Here is a 27,328-nt window from a genome sequence, read left to right on the forward strand (position 1 = left end):
TTTGGATGTCTTGGCCTACACTTTGCATTTCGCTTGGAGGTCCCTGGCAGGTCACAGTTTAGTGGCTCTTCCATTTGAAAGGTGAAATGCGATGGTGTCTCAGTTCAGCTCATTTATGGCTGTCATTCTCTCATTCTGTAAAGGTCTCTCTCACCATGTCGACCCCGGATAGTCCTGACGGATGTCTCCTCCCCACACACCTCGACAGTGATGATTTGAAATTTCCACATGATGACGTGGACTCCATCCTCGACTACGATGAAAATGGTAAGGACCCAAACAGACTCACAAAGGACAAAATACTGAATGGGGGTTTCATGTTTCATTGGCTCGCTTAGAGCATTGTTACATCTTCATACTATTAACTCAGTGTCTGCCAATACCTCTCGAGCCGCTCAGACTTTCTTTCAATAGACTGGCTCTGTAAAACGATAACAACGTTTAGGCCAGCTCTGTTAGGAAACGTGGACATGGGCCAGGAATCACAGAACTCCAAAGACTCCATTATCCATCTTCAAGTTATTTGGGGGTGACAAATGAGGGCTTTGTGTGATCTACTCAACAAGAATGGAGCCAGATTGTGTGAAATGTATCTGACCAATACCTTTAGGAGATACAGGTAGGGGCTTATTTACTAAACAGAGTTTGTGGATGATCGCCAAGACAATGGCATTTTTGGGGGGCGGTAAAGTAACTAATTTCCTAAATTTCTCAAATTTCACTATATTTCCATCTTGCTAATTTTGGGCTAACATTCAGTTCTCCAAAGTTCAGATGTTGAAATATAAGGATGTTTGGAGTAACGAGTAATAAACGGCAGGGCTAATTTAATACTTTTTATATAACTGTTTTGATTTTGCTGACTCCCACGGTGCAATACTGCAACACTCACGGACTTGTTGTTCTAAAAAATAGTTCATTCTTTTCGTGTGAAGTTCTCAGATGAGCGACTGTTAAACATGGTTGCCAAGGGGAAAAACATTCCCCCCCCCCCAATCCCCCTTTCTTTTTATTCTCTAATAAAAGGAAAATATCTGAAGGTATGTTCCCTCGGGTGTACCAGCTACTCAGCTTGCATGCGTGCATTGCACGGGAAAATTGCTACACATAATATTTCAGTTATTTTGGGAAATATGCACATGGAATATTCTTTTTATCTTTCTTGTTTTTTCGGCTGCTGACCTCACTGATTGTGTTTGGTGGCTGCTAGCCCAGTCTGTTAGAATCCCTTCTGTGCCAAATGGTTCCCCTGAAAGAATCAAATGGTTTTAATTAAGTGTCACTTGGCAGCCAGGGATGCAGGAATGTTGGTGGTGGCAGTGACTGTCCGGATTGGCTGGCACACTATAAATACTTTTAACACAAAATGTAAGAGAGACACATCAGGATTAATATCTTTCTTTGTCAGCCACTCCGGGTTTTTCCTGAGCTAATTTTAGCTCAGACTTGCTGTTATAACGAGGACCTCGTCCTTAGTAAATTGGACTTATCTCATACATCGGGGCTCCTCGTAATCGAAACGCCAAGCTGCTCCTCACACTGTGACAGATTGTGATGTCCCTGCTTACTGTCATTTATATAGAAGGATTAAGTGACATTATTCTTGGACTTGCTCTGTTTCAGTTCAGGCTGAGTGTGACCTGGCTCGTGAAAATCAAGGGAGGATTTGGGTTTGGGTTTGGAAACTGGTGTAAAATATGGTTCTCAGTATATTGCTGTGTCTTCCTGCATCACCTGGGAAACCTTCATTGTAATCTCCAGCCCACTGCTCCCTCAATGAATTGTAGTTATCCATTCGCTCCAGGTTGGACATTGGCACCATCAATGAAATATGTTACTATTGAAATTAGTTTCTCTCTTAATCATTTCATCTTTTATTTTAAATAGTTAGCTATTTCAGCTTACTCTGGTTCAGCATCCCACTTAAAGAGATATTCCTTAAATGTATCTAATGAGCAGGACATGTCTGTTATGCTCCAGCCGATCTCAAAGGGGGCGTTTTTAAATAACGGACTGAATGGGATTTTGGGAGTCCTGCGAATCTGATCAAAGGTTGCTGAATTCTTTTAGAAACGATTTCTTATAATCGGTTTCTAGTGAAGCTTTGTCATATTGTTTCTGTCACACTGTCTCAATCCCCAGTTATTACACCTGCTGCTGAGCCCTCTCCCCTCACTCCAGTCCTCTTATGGAGGAATAGAACCGGCCCAGACTCACACGCTGTGTGTAATTGGTCCTCCGTGCAGTGTGGATCTAATTCCATCTGACCCTGAGATTTGTACTGTGTTATATCACATTCATATTATATCGCTAGTCCCACGCACAATGCTTTTTTTCAGGAAGGAAATTGGGTGAGTAATTGTCAGAATTCAGTGTCAGGAAACCCCCTTGGGGCTTGTAAGACACTCTGATCTCCTGTTATTTGTATCCAGGCTGGCAGTAAGAACAAACACATGTATGTACGTAGCGGGGAATGAGGTGCAACTAAAAGTAAAGAGACTACCCCACTTGTCCCCCTAATAACGACAGACAACGAATATTGGATGGAACAGGCCACAGCATTTATTAAAACTTAGAACTGTAGGACACATCCGAACTTTATTCTTTTCTTTTAATTCAAATATAAATAAACACATAAATATATATGCATACCATAATTAACATATAAACTAACACTTATTGCCCTACAGCCTCCAACTTAAATAACTGTCCTTGCCAACAAACATAACCAGGTGCCTATGCACCAAAACTTTACCCACTGGTGTCTCGCCTCCCCCCTCGTCCAAACCAAAATTCCCATCATCTTAAATGCTCTACCACCAGCCGGCTCTTTGCTCGGTGGGCACGTCCTATTCGGTAACTTGAAAGTTTACCTTACAGAGCAGGGGAGGTTGAGACCCACCTTGACCATCTCTTGACATTCCATCTGCTCTCCAACCCTGTTGGCAAGGACACGCTCACCGCCACAAACCCCGCTGTTTTACACCTAAAATCAGCGGGGAGCCCCACCACAACTAACCAAGGCCTGTTCCACCAATTCCTGCATGGCAAGACGAAAAAAGGTCGAGCCCGACCTCCACACCCACAAACTCTTAGGCTGCCACGTGTGCGAAACACCCTGGCGAACCAAAATCCCCTTACACTCAAAAACACACCTAGAGGCCCTCCAATTATTTTGTCATACGGCAGCGCACCATGCTCTGATTATGGGGACGCTGCCAAAAGATACGGGAAATGACCTCTGACCAATCGAGTTTTTTTTTATTTTATTATTTATTTAATTTAATTTATTTATTATTTTTTTTGGAACTGTCTTAGTTATAACATACGATAAATACCGAATAACGCATCCATAATTTATTTTAATAATCTCACTTCTTTCCAGGAACCAAAACGGTAAAATAAATTACCATAACTGAACATATATAACACATAGTGTCATAAAGTGAACCCAACACCACGCATCACAAAACAACTAAAGCATGCACCAATACCCTCTTAGGGGCAGATGCCAAATACCACATTGGCATCGTCCCAAGCTCAATGCCCCCCCAGGGGATAACCCGAACCTTAGGGACCGGTGGGACAGTGGAAAACCTGTTCCAGGGAGGAGCCGAACACATTTCATACCTCTGGCACCAAACCAACGAACCTCCGCTCCAGAAGGCGCACAACCCAATAGCTCACCTCCCGGATGGACACCCGCATGCCACCTGGGAGTATAACCAGGAAAGAGACATCCAGATCTTTTCTGTTTCCAAGTGCACCCGGGGAATTGTTACTTGTACCCACGGAACTGGTACTCCTTTATCTACCTCAAAGGAAGGAATGGATGAGCCACCGCCGCTGAGAATTGAACCCACAACTCCCCAAGGATTGAACAAATTCCACGAAACCAGCATTACTTCACCAAGACATTTCATCATACCCCCTCACGGGTCTTTGCGCCACGTGCCCTGACATACCCATCCTAAAAGCCTCCAAGGCAGCGCTAAACCGAAAGGAATGCCATAAGATTCCTTGCTGACAACCCCCAGAACCATCAGACTCCAGCGAAAGACCCAAAGAATTGGGAATGGGAAAGAAAAGATCCCATCCGCATAACCCAAAAGAGGGCCCGTGCATACCGGGCGCAGCTCACAGTTCTCCACAAAGGAAAAGTGCAACAGCCGAACCGCCATACCCTTCCCGAAAAAAAACCCCATCCGACCTGGATTGTCAAATACTTATAGTGATGATCCGCATGGCCTACTAGGAATCACCAATACCCTAACATGCACAGCCCCCAGGAGCATAGCGTCCAGGTGGCCTTGGAAACCGATCCACAGACCCATTCCGTCACTCTGCCAGACTGAGCGACCAGCTGTCCGCCGGGCAAGGCGTCCCATCCATATCCGCCTGCGGGACGATTGCCCCTTAAGCAAGCGAAACACCAGAGGGAAAGAGGCTGTCAGCTGAGTAATGGCCTGAAAACCCCCCCAAATTGTCAAAGCGAAACACTACCCTTAGATCTTGAAAAACGTGACCGCCAGACCTCCTCCACCACCAAAATGGGGAAAAGCTCCAAAAAGGCCAGATTCTTTGTGAGTCCAGAGATATGTCAACTGTCCGGCCACACAGGAGCACAGCCGCTAGAGCCCAGAATGCGTCCGTAAATAGGTGGAGGTCGGCGTCAGAAACCCACGGCCCTTGCCCGCAGGACAGGCCACGATATGCAGCCAAGAAGGAGTCCCCAACAGCCAAAACATCCCGCAGCGGCCAAGTGAGCCGAATAAATGGCGAGGCCCGGAGGCCCTGGCCGTCGCAGAGCCAGACGCCGGTTAAAAACCCGCCCCACAGGCATGATCCTACAGGCAAAATTCAGCTCACCCAGGAGCGACTGCAGGCAGCGCAGCTGAATCTCGCGCCGCCCAATGGCCAAGGCACCCTCGCGCCGCCAGCCATGAATCTTATCCAAAGGCAAGCAGCATTCCCCTGCCAAAGAGTCATTTCAATGCACAGAAAGCTGAGACAAGTGACCGGGCCCACCGTCTTGCCGTGTGCCAACGGGACCCCAAATTTATGAAACACCTCACCCAGAACCCGTCGCAGCAGCGCACAGGCTGGCGAATCAGCGGACCCACACAAAGGAAATCATCGAGGTAGTGTAGCAAGGAGCCTATCACAGCCTCCTTCCTCCCCGCCCAGCCCAAGAACAAGCTAAAGCATGCAAAGTAACAACAGGATAGGGAGGCACCTATCCACGTAATACATGCCTTCAAAAACACAGCCCAGAAGATGGTGACATTCCGGGGGCACCGGCAGTAGACGGAAGGCCGAATCCGCATCAGCCTTGGCCAACAAGGCCCCAGGGCCTATGGCCCTGACCATGTTAACCACCATGTCAAAGGATGCATAAGATACTCGGCAGAGTACCCAAGAGATGTCGTCATTCACCAAACCCCCTCCCAGGGGTACGATAAATGGTGAATCAGACGGTATTTGTCCAAAACCCTTGCTCAACCCATCCAGTAGGATGCCAGCCGCCCGACGATTCCTAGAACTGGCAAGCCAAGGGCGCATTGCGCTCATGACCACCGGCGCCATCGCCCAATCCCCCATCTTTACCCCGCTTGAAGCATTGGGAGGCGGGATGGGCTCCCCCACCAGTGGAACATTTGTGCTAGAAAACGTCAAGATGCCCCCTATTTGCAGTGACTGTCATTGAATTTCAACAGCCCGGCCTCTGATGTGCGGTCGGTGAGGAGGAGGACCCCCCCCCCAGAGAAGGAAGAGAGGGGCCGCGCAGATCACAATGGAGAGCCAGAGGCCAATGTCAATCTGGTCCCACGAAATTGAAGGGCGCACCACCGACCGTTGACGGAACTGCTCGTCACATTTCCACCACCCCAGACTGCCATAGGTACGACAAGCATCCCAAATGGTATCCTGGTAGCAGAACAATGCGGAGCACTTCCGCGGAGCCCTTTCCCCAATTACACTGGCCAGGATTGCAAACGCGCAAATCCAATTCCCGCAAGTCTTAGGGTACGGGTATCTCTCCTTGTCTTTTTCGGATTCATACCCATCCTTTTCCATTAAAAGGAGTAACTTCCTCCATGGGAAGGAGGGAAAAATCTCAACAAAGTCTCCCCTCCAAATTTTCCATGAACCTCCTGTTGTAGGTGCAAGCCCAAGGGCCCTGACCCACACATAGGCGAACCCATGCGAAACGCCGTAGCAGGGGTGCCAGCATACCCACCCACTCTGGGAGAGGGTAACCTCGTGACTGTCAAAACCCCCTGTGGCTGCAGCGCCAAGGACCACACTAACCAGAGATGGCCATCTAATGGGGGGGGGGGGACCATACCTGCTTGCGCACCCTGCTCCCTTTATTTATTATTTATTTATTTTTTATATATATTTATTTTTTGGGGGACTGATTAAGGAAGCCCTAACAGAAACCCCCCAATGAGGAACCCCCGGACTGAAAAGAAGAAACATAAGTGAACTCACCAGCCGTGGCAAAGGAAATGAAGACGATCCAGGCAGGACAGAGTTAACTGCATTTTGAGTACTGCTCAGCCTTGCAGGAGCACCAGGCGCCATCTGCTGGACGGTCCCAGGAACTGCAGCCAGATCCTGTGTGAAGAGCGTGGAGAGGAGGCAAGCTCACACCCCGCAGAGGAGGGCAGCCGAGGTAAGTACCCAGGGGAGGTTAGGGGGGACATAGGGGCCAGGAATAGGGACAGGAGGGACAGTGGGAGGAGGGAGGGAGGCAGAGAGAGGAAAGGGGACCCAGAACAGCAGGAACAAGGGAGGAGGAAGGAGGGCGATAGAGAGAGAGCCAGGAGGAGGAGAGGAGGGAGACACAGACCAACAGCAACAGGGGAGGAGGAAAAACACCAAAGGAGGGGGGACCCCAGAGGGAGAGGGGACAAGGGATGGCACCCCGGGGGGGAATTGCTGACAGAACCCGGGGGAGAAGAGGGGGACCCCCCTGGCCGACCCTCATCCCCAGAGGAGCCATCGGAGCCCGGGGAGGACCCCCCTCCACCCCCCAACGGCAGCACAGCCGTGCCCCGCGTCGCCCTGAGGGGCCCACTCACCACCACCGGCCAGGCTCTGGATCTGCCGAGCGCCGACCACGTGGGGGCTGGGAAGGCCTCCCAGACCCCCCAGGATCCTCAGCAGGTCTTCTGGCCCCCTTGGCCCGCAGTCCACGGCCGGGGGGTGCGCGGGGGGCGGCAGATGATGCAGGCCGCCTGACAGACGGAGCAGATGGAGCTGACATGCGGGCCTGGTGGTGCCTTGGGCCTAGACTACGGCTGCCATACTGGGCCCGAGGTGAGGCATCAGGTCTCAGCCGAGCAGGTGGGTGGGAGGGCCGGCCCGTGCTCCTGCGGCCTACAGGAGGCTGTAGCCGCGTGGGAGGCCCCAGGAGAGGTCTGACCGCGGGGGAGTGAACCACCACCGGCGGGCAGGCCAGGCTGGAGGGGAGCACATTGCTCCTGAAAGTGCCTACCGCCATCCAGGGCAGCAGCAGCTCTGAGGGCAGACAGGACTTCAATATCCATCCCTCAAGCTGGTAAAGCATGCAGGCCCAGGACAAACAGGAGCAGAGGCAGAGAAGTTGTTTGCTGGCCAGAATCCCAAAAGGCACTGAGGTAAGATGATCCCTGCCCTCCTACAAACACACAACCACTCCCCTAAACACATACAGCCACGCCCATATACACATACAGCCACTCCCCTAAACACATACAGCCACGCCCATATACACATACAGCCACACCCCCAAACACATACAGCCACGCCCATATACACATACAGCCACTCCCCTAAACACATACAGCCACGCCCATATACACATACAGCCACACCCCCAAACACATACAGCCACGCCCATATACACATACAGCCACTCCCCTAAACACATACAGCCACGCCCATATACACATACAGCCACTCCCCTAAACACATATAGCCACGCCCATATACACATACAGCCACTCCCCTAAACACATATAGCCAATCACTAGCACCATCCCCACACTCATACATGTGCCCTTGTCCGTTTAACTGTGCTGACTCCCCAGGGCCTGACACGTTACAGGTTAAATTAGTAACCGTAACATCCGATCCGAGTGCCTGCACTCACCTTTTGTAAAATATATTCCGTGTCTGTGATTTAAAGGGACACTATAGCCAACAGAGCAACTACAGCTTATTGTAATAGTTCTGGTGAGTATAATCAGTCCCTTCAGGTTTTTTGCAGTCCACACTTTTTTCATAGAAAAGGCAGTGTTCACATTATAACCTAAGGACACCTCCAGTGGCCACTCCTCAGATGGCTGCTAGAGGTGCTTCCTGGGTCACTGACATTCAGTGTCTCCACGCACTGCATGGAGACAATGAACTTTTCTCATAGAGATGCATTGATTCAGTGCATCTCTATAAGGAGATGCTGATTGGCCAGGGCGGTGTTTGGGCCCGCCCCACCCCACCCCGCCTTCATGAAAATCTCAGCCAATTCAATGCTTTCCCATGCTCAAGATGATCATCGGATCGGGGGCGGGGCCAGCACTTGCAGACCCATGGAGAGCTGGAAATAAGGAAGGGGGGGGGGGGACCATTTAAATGGTGGTTTTAACACTATAGGGTCAGGAATAGGTTTGTGTACCAGACCCTGTAGTGTTCGCTTAAGCAGTTACTGGTCAGAGGTTCGATAACAGATACAGTTATTTAGATGTGGAACTATTTTATTCACTGTGCTTGTCTGTGGGTTGTGTTTGTTCACGTGGATCTACTGACATTTCAGATCCTGATATTCATTGATCTACGTGTTTGAGGTCTTCCTTTTAAACCTTGATTGTCCATGTTTGGGTGTCTCTTACAAATATGTGTGCTCATTACTTCTAATGGCGAGCGTAGAAAAGACATGGGATGCAAGGTTTTTGTGATGACTCTCATAGTTTGTTTTGTCACCTCCTTTCCAGTTTCTCCCTTCCTCGTGGTCTATGATCTGCAGCCTCTCAAGCACCAGAAAGCAGTGTTCCTGAAGGGGGTTCCAGTAACGGCTCATATAGCTGAGACAGAGCGATACACAAGTGGCTCAAAGGTGATACCATTATAATTTGCTTTCTGTTTGTTTTCTTTATGCCCTGTTCCACAACTATGTACAAACTATTTTCCGCCATGAGGGGGACAAACTGACACAGACAGAAGGAGCTATGAGTCTGTCCCTCCCCCTGCAGGGTGACACAGTGACACAGACAAAAGGAACTATGAGTCTGCCCCTCCCCCTGCAGGGTGACACAGTGACACAGACAGAAGGAGCTATGAGTCTGTCCCTCCCCCTGCAGGGTGACACAGTGACAGAGACAGAAGGAGCTATGAGTCTGTCCCTCCCCCTGCAGGGTGACACAGATAGAAGGAGCTATGAGTCTGTCCCTCCCCCTGCAGGGTGACACAGTGACACAGTGACACAGACAGAAGGAGCTATGAGTCTGTCCCTCACCCTGCAGGGTGACACAGACAGAAGGAGCTATGAGTCTGTCCCTCCCCCTGCAGGGTGACACAGTGACACAGACAGAAGGAGCTATGAGTCTGTCCCTCCCCCTGCAGGGTGACACAGTGACACAGACAGAAGGAGCTATGAGTCTGTCCCTCCCCCTGCAGGGTGACACAGTGACACAGACAGGGAGCTATGAGTCTGTCCCTCCCCCTGCAGGGTGACACAGTGACACAGACAGAAGGAGCTATGAGTCTGCCCCTGCAGGGTGACACAGTGATACAGACAGAAGGAGCTATGAGTCTGTCCCTCCCCCTGCAGGGTGACACAGTGACACAGACAGGGAGCTATGAGTCTGTCCCTCCCCCTGCAGGGTGACACAGTGACACAGACAGAAGGAGCTATGAGTCTGTCCCTCCCCCTGCAGGGTGACACAGTGACACAGACAGAAGGAGCTATGAGTCTGTCCCTCCCCCTGCAGGGTGACACAGTGACACAGACAGGGAGCTATGAGTCTGTCCCTCCCCCTGCAGGGTGACACAGTGACACAGACAGAAGGAGCTATGAGTCTGCCCCTGCAGGGTGACACAGTGATACAGACAGAAGGAGCTATGAGTCTGTCCCTCCCCCTACAGGGTGACACAGTGACACAGACAGAAGGAGCTATGAATCTGTCCCTCCCCCTGCAGGGTGACACAGTGACACAGACAGAAGGAGCTATGAGTCTGTCCCTCCCCTTGGAGGGTGATACAGTGACACAGACAGAAGGAGCTATGAGTCTGTCCCTCCCCCTGCAGGGTGACACAGACAGAAGGAGCTATGAGTCTGTCCCTCCCCATGCAGGGTGACACATATGGTTGGACTCTTAGCAGTGTGTCCTAAAGTGTGGTATTTATTCTCTAGACGTGCTTGCTGCTCTGTGTGTGATGAATGTAGTCTCCAGTGCTACTCGTGTATGCTGTGCCTCGATTCCATCTTTCCACGTACTGACACCCAGCTCTACACCTTTGCCTTCCCCAGGTTCGCACTAGTACTCTGTATTCAGTACATCTCACCCACGGCCCTTTCACATGGACAGTAAAGAAGAAATACAAGCACTTTCAGGAGCTCCACCGCGATCTCCTTAGACGCAAGATTTTTGTCAGTCTTTTTCCTCTCAATCCATTGACACGGTAAGAATGACTTGAATCCATATGAAGGCCACATGCCCCATTACACCTTAAAGGGATCCTATAGTGCCAGGAAAACAAAACCGTTTTTTTTTTTTTTTTTTTTTGGTGAAATGCATGCACAAAACAAACAAAAATGGCAAAGGCCCAATATTTTTGTGAAAATGTCAACAACAACCAATCAAACCTAATAAAACGTCTGGAAAGCATTAATAGCATGCAAACCCCCCAATCCACTCCCAGCCATCCACTGTCAAAATGGACAACCAAACACTGCAACACCCCGTAGATGTAGCAAATACGTTTAATAATTATTGTGTTGCATGTGCTACCACCCTGGTTGCTAACAAATTACGCTAATTTTCAGGCCGCAAATAAAGATCAGACCCTGCCAAATCTTCAAAATCCTTATATAGAGAAAATCAATTTTAGATCTGTGCCTGTTAGTGTCGTTAATAAACATCTTAATAATTAAAAAATGAAAAACCAGCATGGACCTGATCAAATCCCAGCAATGTTGCTGAAGCTCAGTGCGCCAGCAATTTCTAAAACTGTCACTACCCTTATCAATAAATCCCCGGTGTCTGGATACATACTCAAACTTTAATAGACTGCAAAAGTTGTACCTATCCATAAAAGTGGTGACAATACTTTGGTATCTAACTTTCACCCGATAATTGCTCCCCGTAATGTCAAAAATCTTGGAAAAATGCACAACTGTGTGAATATTATCAACGATGAAATTATCTGACCCCTGATCAATCAGGCTTTCGTCCAACTCACTCTGTTATGGTACTTTTTAGCAGTAAACCAAAATGTTTAAATGTCTATCTGTTCCTGTCCAAATTAATAAAATAAATTGCGTATATACGCTGAAGTAATTAAGTCTGACACACAAGGTTCAGGTTAAAATAACTTCGAGAAAATTTATTGGCAAGTGATTAAAAAGCGGACGCGCAGGTCCTTTTAAGAGACATTTTACGTCATCATTGATTATTAGAATATCAGCAAATAAACATCATTAATTGGATTAATTGTTAAGTGTCGTGATTAGTGTCCTCCTATCAATATTATTAATTGGTTCAAACAACTAAGTGGTTAGTCCCGTGTCCACCCACCAAGAGGTGGGATTGTTCTGGACACGGGTGGGGGACAAGGGGTCTTGAGCGTCATTTTACACGGTCGGTGATCTCAGGCCTCGTGGCCAGGTGCAAGGTCTCTTATGAATAGAACATTTCATTACTACTGTGTTCTCATGGCCTTCAAACTATACTATGTTGCAAATCTAAGGAAAAGTCAGCAATTCCTGTGTTAATCATGTCTTTATAGAAAATACAGTCTTTGTTCTATTGTATTAGATGTGCTGGGAAATACTGTCATGTAAGGTAGTTTTAAAATGAACAAGTTAGGTTATGAGGACAAAATGGAGGACTGAAGAAGTCAGGTTAGGAGGACAAAATGGAGGATTGTCACAGTATAAAGTTAAAATGGAGTTAGTGCAATAATTGAATACAAGTGCAATAAGGTTTTTTTAAATAATCCCTCATCAGTCCCCCCTATGAAATGTTAGATTCTAAGAGATAAAACTTTATTAAGTTAGTACCAGGAAGACGTGTTAACCCAAAGGCACAGAAACCCCGTGGCCGCTAGCTAGGTGTTAATGCAAAGTGCAAGGCTGTCCCTAGTTCTGACCCTGATAGGCTAACTCATCCGTCAGTATGGCTCTCGAACACTTCACACCCATGGGTATCCCATGGCAGCTAACCCACCACTTCTCCAACACGGGGTCTTTACCATTCACTGACAGATGCTGTCCCTAAGTTAGTCCCTTCCTAGAATTCCTGCACTTTATCAACAAAAGGGATTGTTTGCAGCGGCAGACAGGGTGAGTTGATGTCTTGGAGCTCTTGGTCATCAACTTCGAGATGGGTGAAAGTGGGTGCCGCTTGGTCAACAGTCTTCAGGAGGGATTTTCTCAGACATGGGAGGATACAACAAAAGAGAAGAGCAAAGATAAAAAGAAAAATTAGTATAGCCATACCAATATGCATTAAAGCCTTTTGCCATCCTGTCATCCAACCAAACCATCTTTCCCAGGGATCTTGTATCCCAGAATTCCTTTTTAACTCTATAGACAGGTAATTTAATTTTTCTATGGCTAATGTAACTTTACCATTAGGGCCTGTGTTTTCTGGGATGTAGGTACAACAGGTCAAGGTGTCAGGTAAAATTTTACAAACCCCTCCTTTTTCGGCTAAGATCATATCTAGGGCCATTCTATTCTGGAAAGCCATTTGGGATGTGGCCTGCAACTGTTCGGCCAACCCCTGGAGGGCGTCTCTGGTATAATTAACAAAACGCTGTTGATTATAATAAATGTAATTGATCCAATTTAAATTCTTGTTTGTGGTAACTATGGCAAAAAGTGATTCAAATCCTGCAGCAACTTCATCTCTTGCTTTAAATTCATTGGGCACCCCCCTAGGCACCCCAATAGCATCAATATAAACATGAGGATCAAAACTTCCTTTCACTGGGGCGTCACGCTTAACCTTAGTGTGCCTGGACTCATGGGTGACGAGGTGTGTGTCAGAGATAATATGTATAGGCATAATAGCTTTAGCCAAAGTACACTCCCCCCACCACTCCTTGTCCATTCTGGATCTCAGCTGTAAATCCCCACACAACCAGTAGATATCCCCTAATGACCTGGTGTGAAACTGCAACAAGTCCATAGAGACACTCCTGTAGGTAGCACAATACCCCTTAGAGAAGTTACCCAAGAATCTACCAATTCCATCATAATTAGCATAACAAGTGTAATTACCTTTATACACGGTAATACCGTCTGGGGGTTTGACATCCTTGGTTAGGAGAGGATACTCCTTTGTCCATGCACTACATATGGACCTGTTAAAATCATAGTGATAGGCAAAAAGGCTTAAAACACATTCCTCTATATCTACTGGCAGGATTAGAGGTACAGTACCCAGGTGAGGCCGGGCACCACCACACACATAGCATGCAGTCTTATTATGCTTATTAGCATTATATTTCATCCATTCTAACCATAAATTTACATCATTAAAACCTGTTTCAGCGGCCATGGTATCTTCAAAGGTGGGGTTAGCAATGGCCATCATGTCTTGAAAGGTCTGGATATGAGGTTTTAATGGGTTAGGGACCATATGGGTGGCCCCTTGCCACTCGGAAGAGTTGCACATATCTTTTAGGAAGAAATGCCCTAATTTACGGTAGGAACCCTTTTTCCAATACATTCCCATCACATACTGGTCTGCATCCGTTGGGCTTGGATGCTCAATGTTAAGGATTAATTTCATTGGTGTACCTCCCCCAGGCTTTCTCAAAGTCATTCTCTGGAGAAGGGATCTACCTTGTTCATCTACTTTAGATAAGGCACTTTTTGGTTTGTAACCCCAGGCAGGCCCGGCATTCCATCCCGCCGCCCCCCAATGATTACAATTGTGCCCCCATTGTTTGTCAACTACACAAACATATGGGTCTTTTGAATGAGGGATATCTCTGTAAATACTCTGGATTTGTGATGTGGGGAACGGGCATTCTACAATGTCACAATAGTCAAAGGTGTAAGTAGCCACATGGGTGCATGATGAATTGTACCAGAAGGTATACCCACTAATATCTTTGGTGATGGCTACTTGCTGGGCCTTTATAAGGCTGATTAAGGAGAAGGTGTACCAGAGGTACATGCTTGTGCGGTATCTGCTTCCTCAGGGGCTGGAGATTTCTTGCAGTGGGAAGCGTGGATCCAATTTGGCCTGCCGGCCAGTTTGACGGAGGTTGCGGTAATCAGGAGAACTTGGAATGGACCGTCAAATCTTGGTTCCAGGGTATTTTTCCGCACAAACTTCTTGACCAGAACCCAATCTCCGGGAAGCAGGTTATGGGTACCTGTGTCCAAATCGGGATCTGGAATTGAAGAGAAAACTTGGGCATGTATTTTGTTCAAGGCACTTGCAAGTTCAGTTACATAATCTACTAAAACATCTGATTGGAGCTGTAACTGCTGCGGATAATAACAACCTAGTCTGGGTGCTGTCCCAAATAGAATTTCATATGGGGACAGTGAATGCTTCCCTCTAGGTGTGTGCCTAACACTAAATAAAGCTATTGACAGGCTTTCTGGCCAGGGCATCTTTGTTTCTTGCGACATTTTTAACATTCTGGCTTTTAGAGTGCCATTCATGCGCTCTACTTTACCACTACTTTGCGGGTGGTAAGGGGTGTGGAAGGCTAGGGTCACCCCTAGAGCAGTCCAAATTTCTTTAGTCACTGTTGCTGTGAAGGCTGGGCCTTGATCACTTTCAATGACTTCTGGGAGTCCAAACCTACATACTATCTCTGTAAGTAGGCGTCTTGCGGTTGTTTTCGCAGTGATATTGGCCACTGGGTAGGCCTCTGGCCATCCTGAGAACATGTCCACTATGACTAGTGCATATTCATGGGGCCCACTCTTGGGCATTTGGATGTGGTCAATTTGAATTCGCTGGAAGGGGTACATGGGCTTTGCCAGGTGTTTTGCAGGCACCTTGATTGGTCTTCCTGGATTGCATTTTGCACAAATAACACAGGCCTTACAGAAGCTGCTGATCAATGTTGTGATTCCGGGTGCTTCATAATACTTCTGTATGAGGGCGGCCATCAATTCCTTTGACAGGTGTGCAGGCCCATGTGCCCATTGGACAACTGCTGGATATAAATTTTTTGGAAGACAAAATTTGAAGTTGTTGTAATATACTCCGTCCTTTTGGACAGCTCCTTTATTTTTCCATTTTTGGGTTTCTTCAGGAGTGACTGCAGCTTGCTGTTCTCGCAAAATTCGCAAATCAGTAGGAAGAGTTTGCAGAGCAAAAATAGGGACTTCTTCTTCTTCTTCTTCTTGTCCGGACACTTCTTCATCCACTTCCTGCAGATCCCTGGCTGCTAGCTTAGCAGCCTGATCAGCCAAATGGTTGCCCTTTGCTTCATCTGTATCCAATTTCCCATGGGCCTTTACCTTCAAAACGGCCACTTCTTCAGGGAGTAGGAGGGCATCCATTAGCTCCTTGATTGCAGTACTATGTTTGACTGGTGTACCGGCGGTGGTAAGAAATCCTCTTGTCTTCCAAATTAGGCCGAAGTCATGTGCCACACCCAGAGCATATCTTGAATCTGTATAGATGTTGGCACGTTTTCCTTCGGAAATTTTGCATGCTGAAGTCAGAGCCTGTAATTCAGCTTCTTGCGCAGACATTGCTGGCGGTAAGGATGATGATTTGATAACTTCGTCTGTCGTGGTTACGGCATATCCTGTATGATATCTTCCTTCTTCATCAGCATATCTTGAGCCGTCCACAAACAGGGTAAAATCTGGATCTTGTAATGGATTCTCATGTACAGTTGGTAGGTGTACTGTCTCCATTTTCATCTGTTCAAAACAGTCATGAGGTGTTTCGGGGTCATAATCATTTACTATGACCAGATCTTGAAATTCCTTTTCTAGGAAGTGGCGTGGCCATGCTTCCAGAAGGTCAGTTGTTGGGTATTTGACAATACCATTTTCCTGTAGCTGTTCTTCATCCATGGTGGCCCATAGCTTTGCCATGGGCCCAAGATCATTCCATGACCTTGTCTTCAATTTGGTAACAGGAATATGTGGGATAGCAGTATCCCAATGGCGGTAGAGGTAGTTAAGTTGTTGAGGTAGTTGGATCAAGACCATGCTATTGCCTTCAGAGTCACAATAGAAATCTTGAGCAGTGAGCTTCACATCAGTCCAGTGGTAAAGCTCATCTTCATAGCAAGGTTCGGGATTAATGTCTGGTTTGTACCACATGGTACAGAAGGCGTAATCTGGGCCTTCACAGAGAGGCTTCTCATCTTCATAAAATGTCAAATGTGGATGCATGACTTTCTTGATACATCCACAAAGCAGGTAAATGTAGGTTTCATCTGTGATAAATCCATAATAGATACCCCCCTCAGGGAGTGGAAGAAGAGTGGATGGGTTAAGAACTTGACATCTTTGGATGGAAATATTGTCAGGTAGAAGAAGATGGCACTGGAGGCGTAGGTGTCTGGCTGGAGACACGTGCTTGAGCTGGACTTGGTTGATGATGGCAGAAATGTCATGAGGGGCCAAAACAACCAGAGGGTGGCCAAGGACCAGGTCTGAGGTTCTTTCTATGAGCTCTCTTGCAGCAAAGACAGCCCTGAGACAGGAAGGAGTCCCTCTGGCCACAATGTCCAGTTGACATGAGAAATATCCAATAGGCCTTTGGCGGCCTCTTAAGTCATTAGTTTGGGTGAGAACTCCTGTTGCGTGGCCTTGTCTTTCAGAGACAAATAATTTGAAAGGTTTTGAGTAGTCAGGTAGGCCCAAGGCAGGAGCAGAAGCAATGGCACGTTTGAGAGCATTGAAATTGTCCAGAGCTTCATTAGGCAAACAGAAAGGGTCAGACTTAAGTGCGTCATAGAGAGGCTGCATGAGCAGGGAGGCTTCTGGGATCCATGCTCTGCAGTAGGAAATGAGGCCTAGGAAGGCATGGAGGGATTTCGAAGTCCTTGGAGTTGGAATATCCAGTACGGCTCTCACCCGGTCCCGGGTAAGATGTCTGGCACCTTGAGATAGGCAATGTCCAAGGAAAATTACTGAGGGTTGGCAGAACTGTAGCTTGATGAGCGAAGCTTTGCATCCTTGTTCTGCCAAATAACAAAGCAGACTAATTGAGCACTGTTCAGTAGTGGGTATATCATCTCCACAGAGCAGTAAATCGTCCACATACTGGAGCAGGACAACTTCTGGGTGCTCAGCTTGCCATGGGTCAAGGATGGTGGCCATGGCCTTTGCAAATTGACTTGGTGAATTTTGTGCCCCTTGGGGCATGACAGTCCAGGTATACTGTTGCATCTCATGGGTGAAAGCAAACAGGTATTGGCAGGATGGGTCCAGTGGGACACTGAAGAAAGCATTTGCTAGGTCAATGACTGTGAAAAATTTTGCAGATGGTGGGACTCCAGAGAGCAGAGTATGGGGGTTAGGTACAAGAGGGGTGTCCAGGACGGTAGCTTCATTGACAGCACGGAGATCCTGAACCATCCTGTACTTCTCTGGCTCACCTTTGGGAGTTTTCTTTTTCACAGGGAATAATGGGGTGTTGCATTCAGATTCGCATTTCACCAGGGCACCCTTCTCCAAGAGTGCCTTGATGTGGGTAGAAATGGCAGCGGCCTGTGCTGGTTTTAATGGATATTGTGGTTTTCTTGGTAATTTAGCTCCTGGAATGAGCTTTACCACCACAGGGGGAACATTTAGGTGACCTGAGGACCATAACTTGGCGGGCACCTGTATTTTTAATGCCTCTGGGAAATTGGACCTTAATTCTGCTGCTTTCTCACGGGGCTTTTCTAAATGCAGCATTAGAGGCAAGGAGCACAAGGCTGAGGTGTCTGATTCAGATAGAGGTGTGGACATTTCTACCTGCCCATCCGGGGTAAAGGTGATGGATGCTTGCAGGCGTGAGAGAACATCAGCACCTAATAGGTTAATTGGGCATGTGGAGGATACCACAAAGCGAGCAAGCAGGCTAGAGCCAACTCGTAATGGAGTTGTTAAAGGGCTATGTCTTGGCTGGCCATCCACTCCAACACAAGAGACGTCAATATTTGACAGAAAGGATGGGTCTGGCAGGTCTTGTTCTCGCAGAACACTACGGGCTGCACCTGTGTCAACTAGAAATGTGGTAGGGTGGCCTTCAATGGGCAAAGTCACTGTGGCAAGTGGCCCCCCCTTATCCCCTGTAGACACTGCCATGACAGGGGTTACAGACACAGGCTTGCCAATTTCCTAATCATCTGGTTCCTCAATTATCGGAACCTGTTTGGTGGCCTTGGGAGCTGGGGCAGGTTTGGAGGGCTTTCTGGGCTCCCTTGGCTCCTTTTTAGGTTCTGGGCAGTCACTTCTAAAGTGCCCCTTGGCTCCACAATTAAAACAATGTCCCCCCTCCTCCGGTCTAGTACCTTTTGGGACTGGGGTGGAGCGGGATACCATGAGAGGCGCTGAAGTGGATCTTCTTGGGGTCTGAGCGGATTCCAAACCTCTAGCAACTAAAAGTAGGGTGTCCAGGGGAACAACTTTATATTCAGGGCGTGCAGCAATGATTCCCTTGCGTATAGAGTCCTTAACACCTTGGACAAACGCACCTGACAGCATTTGTGAATGAATCTTGTCAGTAAGATCAAACCCCAAATCTGTAAACATTTGATACAGTCTTGCATGAAACCTTTCCACTGATTCTCCTTTATCTTGAATAACATCAGTAAGGCCAGCAGCCTGATCTGCAAGTTTGTCCTTAGCCCATTCTCTTAATTGGGTGCAAAAAGTTACTCCAGAGGGGTAATCAACATCACTGTTGAGTTGATCTGTACTGAGGTGTCGGGCCATACTTGGCCAATATGCATCCCCTGCTTTAATAGCACAAATGCTCAATAAATCACGCCATGCGGCTGAATAAGTCTTTTGAATTTGAACTATCCCTCGGTAGAAGGGCATAGGCTGCTTTTCTGGGTCCGGGAGTGATTTCATCAGAGCACTAGCTTGAGTGGGGTTAAAAGCTACATATTTAGGAGGGGCCTGTTCTCCCCGACCCTTGTGGCCGAAGGGATCATCGATAGAACGATGAGTTGGGGCTCCCGCAGCAAGTTCCGATGAGACATGGGACACCCTGTCCACCTCGTCATCATCGAATTCTATGATATTGACTCTTCTACGCGGTGCAGGTCCCGCGTGAGGTGAAAGGATCGGTGGTTGGGAATGAGCCCCAGATGCAGGGGTGGCTAGCGAGTCGTAACCTGGGGACAGGTAGTCACCGGGGATTACTGGCATCAGGGCTGAACTGGGGGCCGCCATATTGGAGGCGGGGAAAGGAGTTGCTTCAGGATTAAGGGAAGAAGCGGCGGCCATATTTGATATGGGCACTTCCGGGGCAGATTGGGCCGGACTGGGCATGACCGGAACCTGGGGAGTGGCTTGGGGAAAGGGAGGGTAACCGGGGTAGGGCAGGGCCATGGGATATGGGAAGGGGTAGGGCCAGGCAGGGGAGGGCAAAAGAGTAGGGTGGGCAGGTACGGTTAAGGAGGTAGGATATTGGACTGGGGCGGAGCTGGTTATCGGAGGAGACAGGACAGGATTAGTAGGGATGGATGCAGAAAGAGGAGTCGTAGCATGGGAGGGAGGGGTAGTTAGCTGGGCGGGTGCTGATGGAAGGGGATTAACCATAGAGAGGGATTGCAGGGAGGAGGCGGCAGATGAGATGTTAGGATTAGGCATGGAAGGGAGCGTGGGGATGGCTGAGGATGATGGGACCGTTAGAGAAAGGGAAGGGGTAAAGAAAGATCCATCAGAATTCAGGACCGGGCAGACAGGGGAGGTGATGGGATGGGATTCGGGAGGATCGGGAGTGGGGAACATAGTCAGCTGGCTATCACCTATGGCTGACTGAACCTTGGGGATGGACATCCCCTGGGCGCCATTTTGGGGCGCTGGCTGAGGGAAAACCCCAGCAACACAATTTTTATGATACACAAACAATTTCACACCTTTGTGATTTACTTCTTCCTCAACCCAACCTTCTAACTGAATAGCCTTCGCTACTCTGTACCATGCTTCAGCAGTCTTTAATAAACCATTATCTGTAAGCTTGCCTTTCATTTCTGCTAGTAACTTGCGCCAACTTTCTGGTTGCAATCTCCCACATGTCGGTACAGCAATTTTACATACTTTTGCAATCTTTTCAACACCTTTAACCATCTCTTCACCCTCTCTGTTCTCTACCAAATCACATGCTAACCAGCCCTTGCTGGGCTTATCTAAATCCTGTCCCATAGTCCCTTTACCCCTATACCAGCGTCCTAGATATAGAGAGAGAGAGAAGGAAATTTGAACAGGAACGTCTACAATGCTCGACTGCCACCCGAGAATCGTGGGACTTTCTCAGGTGCGTCTTCCCAAAACGTAGACTTGTCACTGAATCCGCCTACCCGGGGTGGTAGACACGGATTGGAGCGAGGTGAGAAGTGTGTGACCAATCACTTCTCTTTTAAGAGGAATGGGAGTGGATAGTATAATAATATAGAGAGTGTAGAAAAGATGAAAGGCAAGGAAAAATCCTTAGAGACAGACACAGGAGTACATGAGACTCCTCATTAAACAAACAAGACAACAATACAGTTGAAATACAGTGTATGCATCACAGTTCAAATGAAATCAACAGTAATTCCTTTCCTTTACTCATGTGCTTACTCCAAAGTCACCTCCCTCAACCCCGTAGTGCCCCTATAAAACCCACTTATAAGTCTCACTACCACAAATAAACAGGAAAACTGGAATTCCACCAGCCCCAGCGCTCAGGGCGGTGGTTACCAAAAGAAAACTGGAATCCCCCCAGCCGAAGCTGAGGTTGCCCAAAACTGGAATCCCCCCAGCCTCGGTACTCGGGACAGTGGTTACCAAACTTGGAATTCCACTAGCCCCAATACTCGAAACTGTGGGTTACCACGTGCACAATGAGGCTAGCTAAGCTCTCAGAGTGTCACCAGAAGGATCACAGGAAATTATGAGTCTACACAAAATCCACAGTTCCAACAATCCCCTTTTTCCTTACAGCCACAGCCACGAGGCTCCTAAAAGAGGTAAACAGGCAAAGATGACCCCCAGGAACACATCCACAGGCCAACCCCCCTTTTTCCCTACAACCACAGCACCGTGGTTCCTAAAAGGAGTAAAACAGGCAACAGAAGACCCAGGCAAATCCCCTCAGGTCCACCCCCTTTATCCCAAAAGGGGCAAAATACAAACAGATAGACAGATATACTGAAGACCCAGGCAAATCCCCTTAGGTCCACCCCCCTTTATCCCAAAAAGGGGAAAACAAGCAAGACAGAACCCCAGGCAAATCCCCTGCAGGTCCACCCCCCCTTTATCTCAAAATGGGGAAACAGGCAAACAATTCAAACACAATTCAAACACACCCAGGCAACAGATAGACTAAAATGCAGGTAAACAAATGAGTAACGAGACACCGGGCAAGATATTACCTGTCTTTGATGTCCTCCCGGGAAGCAGTCACAGACACGTGGACGGGTCAATCAAAGGGGCCGGAACATACCGGTGGCTCTGCAGAAGTCTCTACCGTGTACCTGGAGGTGATCAATCTCCTTTCCTTCCCCCTGGATTCCTCCGTCCAACAGCGTCTTCCTTAGGACGGCTCACCGGCCAGACATAGCCCGGTGCCCCACGTTGGGCGCCAAGTTGTTATGGTACTTTTTAGCAGTAAACCAAAATGTTTAAATGTCTATCTGTTCCTGTCCAAATTAATAAAATAAATTGCGTATATACACTGAAGTAATTAAGTCTGACACACAAGGTTCAGGTTAAAATAACTTCGAGAAAATTTATTGGCAAGTGATTAAAAAGCGGACGCGCAGGTCCTTTTAAGAGACATTTTACGTCATCATTGATTATTAGAATATCAGCAAATAAACATCATTAATTGGATTAATTGTTAAGTGTCGTGATTAGTGTCCTCCTATCAATATTATTAATTGGTTCAAACAACTAAGTGGTTAGTCCCGTGTCCACCCACCAAGAGGTGGGATTGTTCTGGACACGGGTGGGGGACAAGGGGTCTTGAGCGTCATTTTACACGGTCGGTGATCTCAGGCCTCGTGGCCAGGTGCAAGGTCTCTTATGAATAGAACATTTCATTACTACTGTGTTCTCATGGCCTTCAAACTATACTATGTTGCAAATCTAAGGAAAAGTCAGCAATTCCTGTGTTAATCATGTCTTTATAGAAAATACAGTCTTTGTTCTATTGTATTAGATGTGCTGGGAAATTCTGTCATGTAAGGTAGTTTTAAAATGAACAAGTTAGGTTATGAGGACAAAATGGAGGACTGAAGAAGTCAGGTTAGGAGGACAAAATGGAGGATTGTCACAGTATAAAGTTAAAATGGAGTTAGTGCAATAATTGAATACAAGTGCAATAAGGTTTTTTTAAATAATCCCACATCAACTCAACTTCGACAGCCCTCTTAAAAGGTTGCAGTGACATCCAAACTGGCATGGAAAAAGGAGACTTAACTGGAGCTATTTTCCTTGATTTTGCCAATGCCTTTGACACAGTAAACATGACATTCTTTTGCAAAAACTTAAAAATTCAGGCATGGGTGATCGTTCGCTAACCTGCTTTCGATCGTATGTTTCAGACCGATTGCGATATGTGGCAATTTCTGATAGCGCTTCCCTCTCTCTTCCAGTCACGTGTGGTCTTCCCAAGGCTCCATACTCGGCCCCCTGCCTAAACTGTACACATGTATGCAGACAACACTTTAATCTACGCTAGTAAACCCAAGCTACCGCAGCTTGAGGCTGTACTCCAAAACCAATTCACAGAGGTAGAAAAGTGGATAGCGGATAGCAAACTGTTCCTAAACACTGACAAAACCGTTACAATGATCTTTGGAACTTTACCTAAATTACCGAACGTAAACTACAAAATCAACAACTGTGTATCAGAACAAAGTCAAATGGCACACTGACAGCAGTCTGCTCTTTTAAATACCTAGGTATGTTGCTAGACCCCAGTCTATCCTTTGACCTTCACAACTGAAAAAATATCTTCAAAACTTTACCCAAAACTAGGTGCCCTGTACAGAACCAAATCCCGCCTAAGCCCTGCAGTAAGGAAACAGAAATGCAACAAATGTTAATGCCGGTCATTGATTATGGGGATGTAGTGTATGCACCCGCACCGCAAACCCACCTTAATAAACGTAATAAGTTCTATAATTCATTCTGCCGCTTTGTACTAGAATGTAATTACTTCACTCACCACTGTGACATGTTAAAAGAGCTAAACTGGCTGTCGCTGGAATCCCGACGCACTCTTCATCTTTCCAGCCTTGTGCAAAAGAGCATTTCAGGGGAGCTTCCACCCTACCGGAGTAGAATGCTCTCCCTGGCTGTTCCCAGATCCAGTACTAGCACGACATTCAGCATACCGCAATACAAAAATAAAGTGGCTCCATTCTCCTTTTCCTACAGAGCACAGCAATTATGGAATAACCTCAGGGACACAGTCACATCTTCATTCAATATAAAATCTTTTAAGAGATCTATGGCAATATACCTCAATACAGAATGCACCTGTCATGGTTGAATATATTACCTGTTATGTATTAAATTTATATATGTGTGTATGTGTATATATATATATATATATATATATATATATATATATATATATATATATATTTATTTATAGTTTGTATATTGTATTTTTGTAATATTGTATCCTATTGTAACAATGCAATGTGGACCCAGGACATATATGAAAACGAGAAATCTCAATGTATTCATCCTGGTAAAATATTTTATAAATAAATGAAGGAGGAGATATTTAACATAAAGCAGGAGAGTTGACATGTGTGATATAAGAGCACAATTAAACCTGTCAACATCTCACAATGATTTATTTGTCTTCTGCAGTTTTACAGTTGCAAGATCCCGTGCTGAGACCACTTCATCGGAGATACCATCTTTGCCCCACGCCTCTGGGGAATCCTCACGAAGGACCGCAAGCAAGCAGGTGCATTCATGGGAAGTTTTATGGGGTACAAATTTGAACCTCATTATTTAATTGTCTTGCAAATTTCAAAGTCCTGTATAAGAACAATTACTGGTTAAAAAGGCAATACAGGAGCAAAGCTTGAGTTTAGGTGTTGTCGCAAGGAGGCCATCAGACAGTTTAAGAGACATTTATCAAAGTGTTCTAAAAAGTGACAGTTACATTCCGTCATTATTTTGATCATGCTTATATAAAATGTGTGATCAAGTAACGGTTTTCTTTACAGCAAATTCCATCCACCAAATTACCATTCCAGAAAACAGCCAAATTTAGTGGCTGAAAAAAAGAGAAGTGAAAATGAACACGATAAAATTCGCTAAAATTGGAGAAAAGATTGATAAATCCGTTGAGTGTTTAGGAAAATTACGTATAGTCAAAAATGACAATTGGGGAGCAAATTAAACAATTATCTGAAATTGCGACAATTATCACTTTAATGTATAACCTTGATATACGTCACGGAGGACAGCGGTGCTACGTTTGACCCTGTCTCAGTGAAAGCAGCTCTATCAGATGGCCTTATGATTATGGAATGCTAATGACTGAGTGTGGCTTTTCCCTTTCTCTGAAAACTAGTCCGACCAGATTCTGTTAAACAAATGTGCTAAACGAAGGGATTATGGGTGACGGTGGCTAATCCTGATTAATGGGTATTTTGGCAATGTGTCTGTACGTGTGTGTGCCTGTTTGTATCTCCAGCACCGCAAGTGGGCTGTTTACGAATATAAATCTCTATAAACCTACAATTCAAAGTGTGATTACAAAAACCATTAGTTAGATTGTGTTAGATGAGCTGATTCTATATCTTTAATGTGCTGGAGGCATGGTGCACCTTTTAAAGTACATCTCTAAAAAAAACAAAAGAAAACAAAACAAAAAATATATATATAGTAGGCCTTTTATTATAATTAATTACTTAAATAGACACTGTAGACACCATAACTGCATCAATATCTTGAAGTAACTGTACTGTCTGAATCCCCGGGCACTGTCCTTCAATTCACCATTAAACCATTTTAATGGGCTAATACTAATACTTTAGCTTGAGCGGCTTTAATTGGCTGAGAGTGTCAGCTGACCGCATTCAGCCTATCACAGCGCCCATTGCTGGTATGAATCGGTATGGCTACACGGAAGTGTTTTTTATTTTTGCCTTAGGGGCAGGGCTATGGGAAGCCAGGGATTCTCATTCAATGTTAAACGTCTCGTCAATGGTATAACAGTGAATGCAGGTACATCACAAGGGTACTGTTGGCACTATAACCAATTCAGTCAGATGAAATGGTTATAGTGCCTACAGGTTAAAGTTTGAGCCATACAAGAATGTTCTGATCGTGTATATTCAGATAGTTTTGCTTATTTTCCTTTAAAAAATATTACAAAGTGTGACTGGTCTATTTATACAGAATTACTTAGCATCCAGACCGCACGGTTCCCTCATGATTGCTGACACCCTGTGGTCCATGAAGGACCAGTTTAACTATGTGGTCATACTTTGTATGAGTGTATTTTAGGGTTTTTTCTTGGAGCATGCTAGTGGTGGATCACTGTTGGAATAACCCCAATTTCAGAGGAAGATAGCTGTTTCTGCATGTCCTGATAAATCAATTTATTGGAGTATCTACGGTCTCCAGAAAACCTGCATTCGCTATATTAAAGGAACACTTTAGCGTTAGGAATGCAAATATATATTCCTAATTCTTCTCCTCATTTAGAATCCTCCGCCCCTCCCAAATTAAAAAAAGAAAAGGGGTTTTCCCAGCCCCGTCACCCACTTAGTGAAGCTGTCTGCTCCTCCTTCTTCAGGAGTCGCCTCTTTGTCCTCTCATCCAATCGAATGCTTTTCATAGAGAATCATTGGGAATGAGCAGCGCAGCCAGATCTGCTATGCTTCTCCAATCAAATGTTCTCTATGAGAAGCCTTCAGAGAAGGAAACGTGAGAGTCTGACTTGGACCTTGATTTAACAAGCTTTCCAAATGATTCATTACTGTTCGAAACGTTTCCAAGAGATTTATCTACTGAGGTCAAATTTGGAATTTTTTCTAACAGCATTGAATTGTTAAAAGTTTATTAAATCGAGGAGAAGGGCATCTAGAGGCTGTCAGGAAGACGACCATTAGAGGTATGTTTAGCCCTTCAATGGAAACATTGCTGTGTCTACTGAACAGAACTGTTTTTCATTGCAGGATTAAAATGACCGTGGCACTGTAGTCAGACCATTGAGATAGGGACATAGGGTCCCTTCAATGTCCTCTTTCTTCCTTAGCATAGGGTCCAGCAGTAGTTCAAGCAGGGCTAGTGCATTGCATTTTTACCCTTGACCAAGATCCAATTTTCTTCTTCTCTGGGGCTCAAATTAAATTCAACTCACAATAAATATATATATATTTTTTTTTAATGTAAATTTGTATGTATTTATTTTCTACATTTTATCAAAGCTTTGGAAAGGCACATACATGTAATGCATGTCTATACTACACAATGAATCCTGTACTTACAAGCTAGCAGATTGTGAAAATATTGCACTTTTGATCCAGATCCATATCAAGCTTGCTTATTTTCCATTTTCTGTTGATGTGCACATTTGTAACATGGGAAAAGGTACCTTTTTTATAGCGCCAACCGATTCCGTATCACTTTACAATATTATGGGGGGTGGAGAAGGGGCGGGGGGGAATGGGGGGGGGCGAGATTTAACCATAAATAGGACAATTACAAGAAAACTTACAGGAATGATTGGTTGAAGAGGACCCTGCTCAAACGAGCTTATAGTCTGTAGGAAGTGGGGTATAAAACACATTAGGACAGGAAATAGCAATCAAATAAGGTGGGATTGAGGCAGAGCTGGAGGAGAGAATAGAGTGCTGCCCTTTAGGAGAGAGCAAGGCACAGGTATGCGAGGTAGAGATCACCCTAGGAGGCCATAAACTTTCCTAAAGGGGCATTATAAACATT

The 27,328-nt window shown here is 46.2% G+C and overlaps 1 protein-coding gene across 3 annotated transcripts in view; it reads left to right on the forward strand.

Moving 5' to 3' along the window:
• The window catches only part of PLD2 (phospholipase D2), a 106,800-nt gene that overhangs the window by 18,887 nt on the left and 60,585 nt on the right, over window positions 1-27,328 (forward strand). For all 3 annotated transcript variants that reach the window (XM_063449732.1, XM_063449734.1, XM_063449733.1), the window contains exons 2-5: window positions 144-267; window positions 8,979-9,100; window positions 10,514-10,665; window positions 24,233-24,332. In XM_063449732.1, the coding sequence (XP_063305802.1) occupies window positions 156-267; window positions 8,979-9,100; window positions 10,514-10,665; window positions 24,233-24,332 (486 nt within the window). In that variant the 5' untranslated portion in view covers window positions 144-155. The remainder of the gene's footprint in view (window positions 1-143; window positions 268-8,978; window positions 9,101-10,513; window positions 10,666-24,232; window positions 24,333-27,328) is intronic.

The sequence above is a fragment of the Pelobates fuscus genome, chromosome 3 (genome assembly GCF_036172605.1).
Source record: "Pelobates fuscus isolate aPelFus1 chromosome 3, aPelFus1.pri, whole genome shotgun sequence".
NCBI lineage: Eukaryota > Metazoa > Chordata > Amphibia > Anura > Pelobatidae > Pelobates > Pelobates fuscus.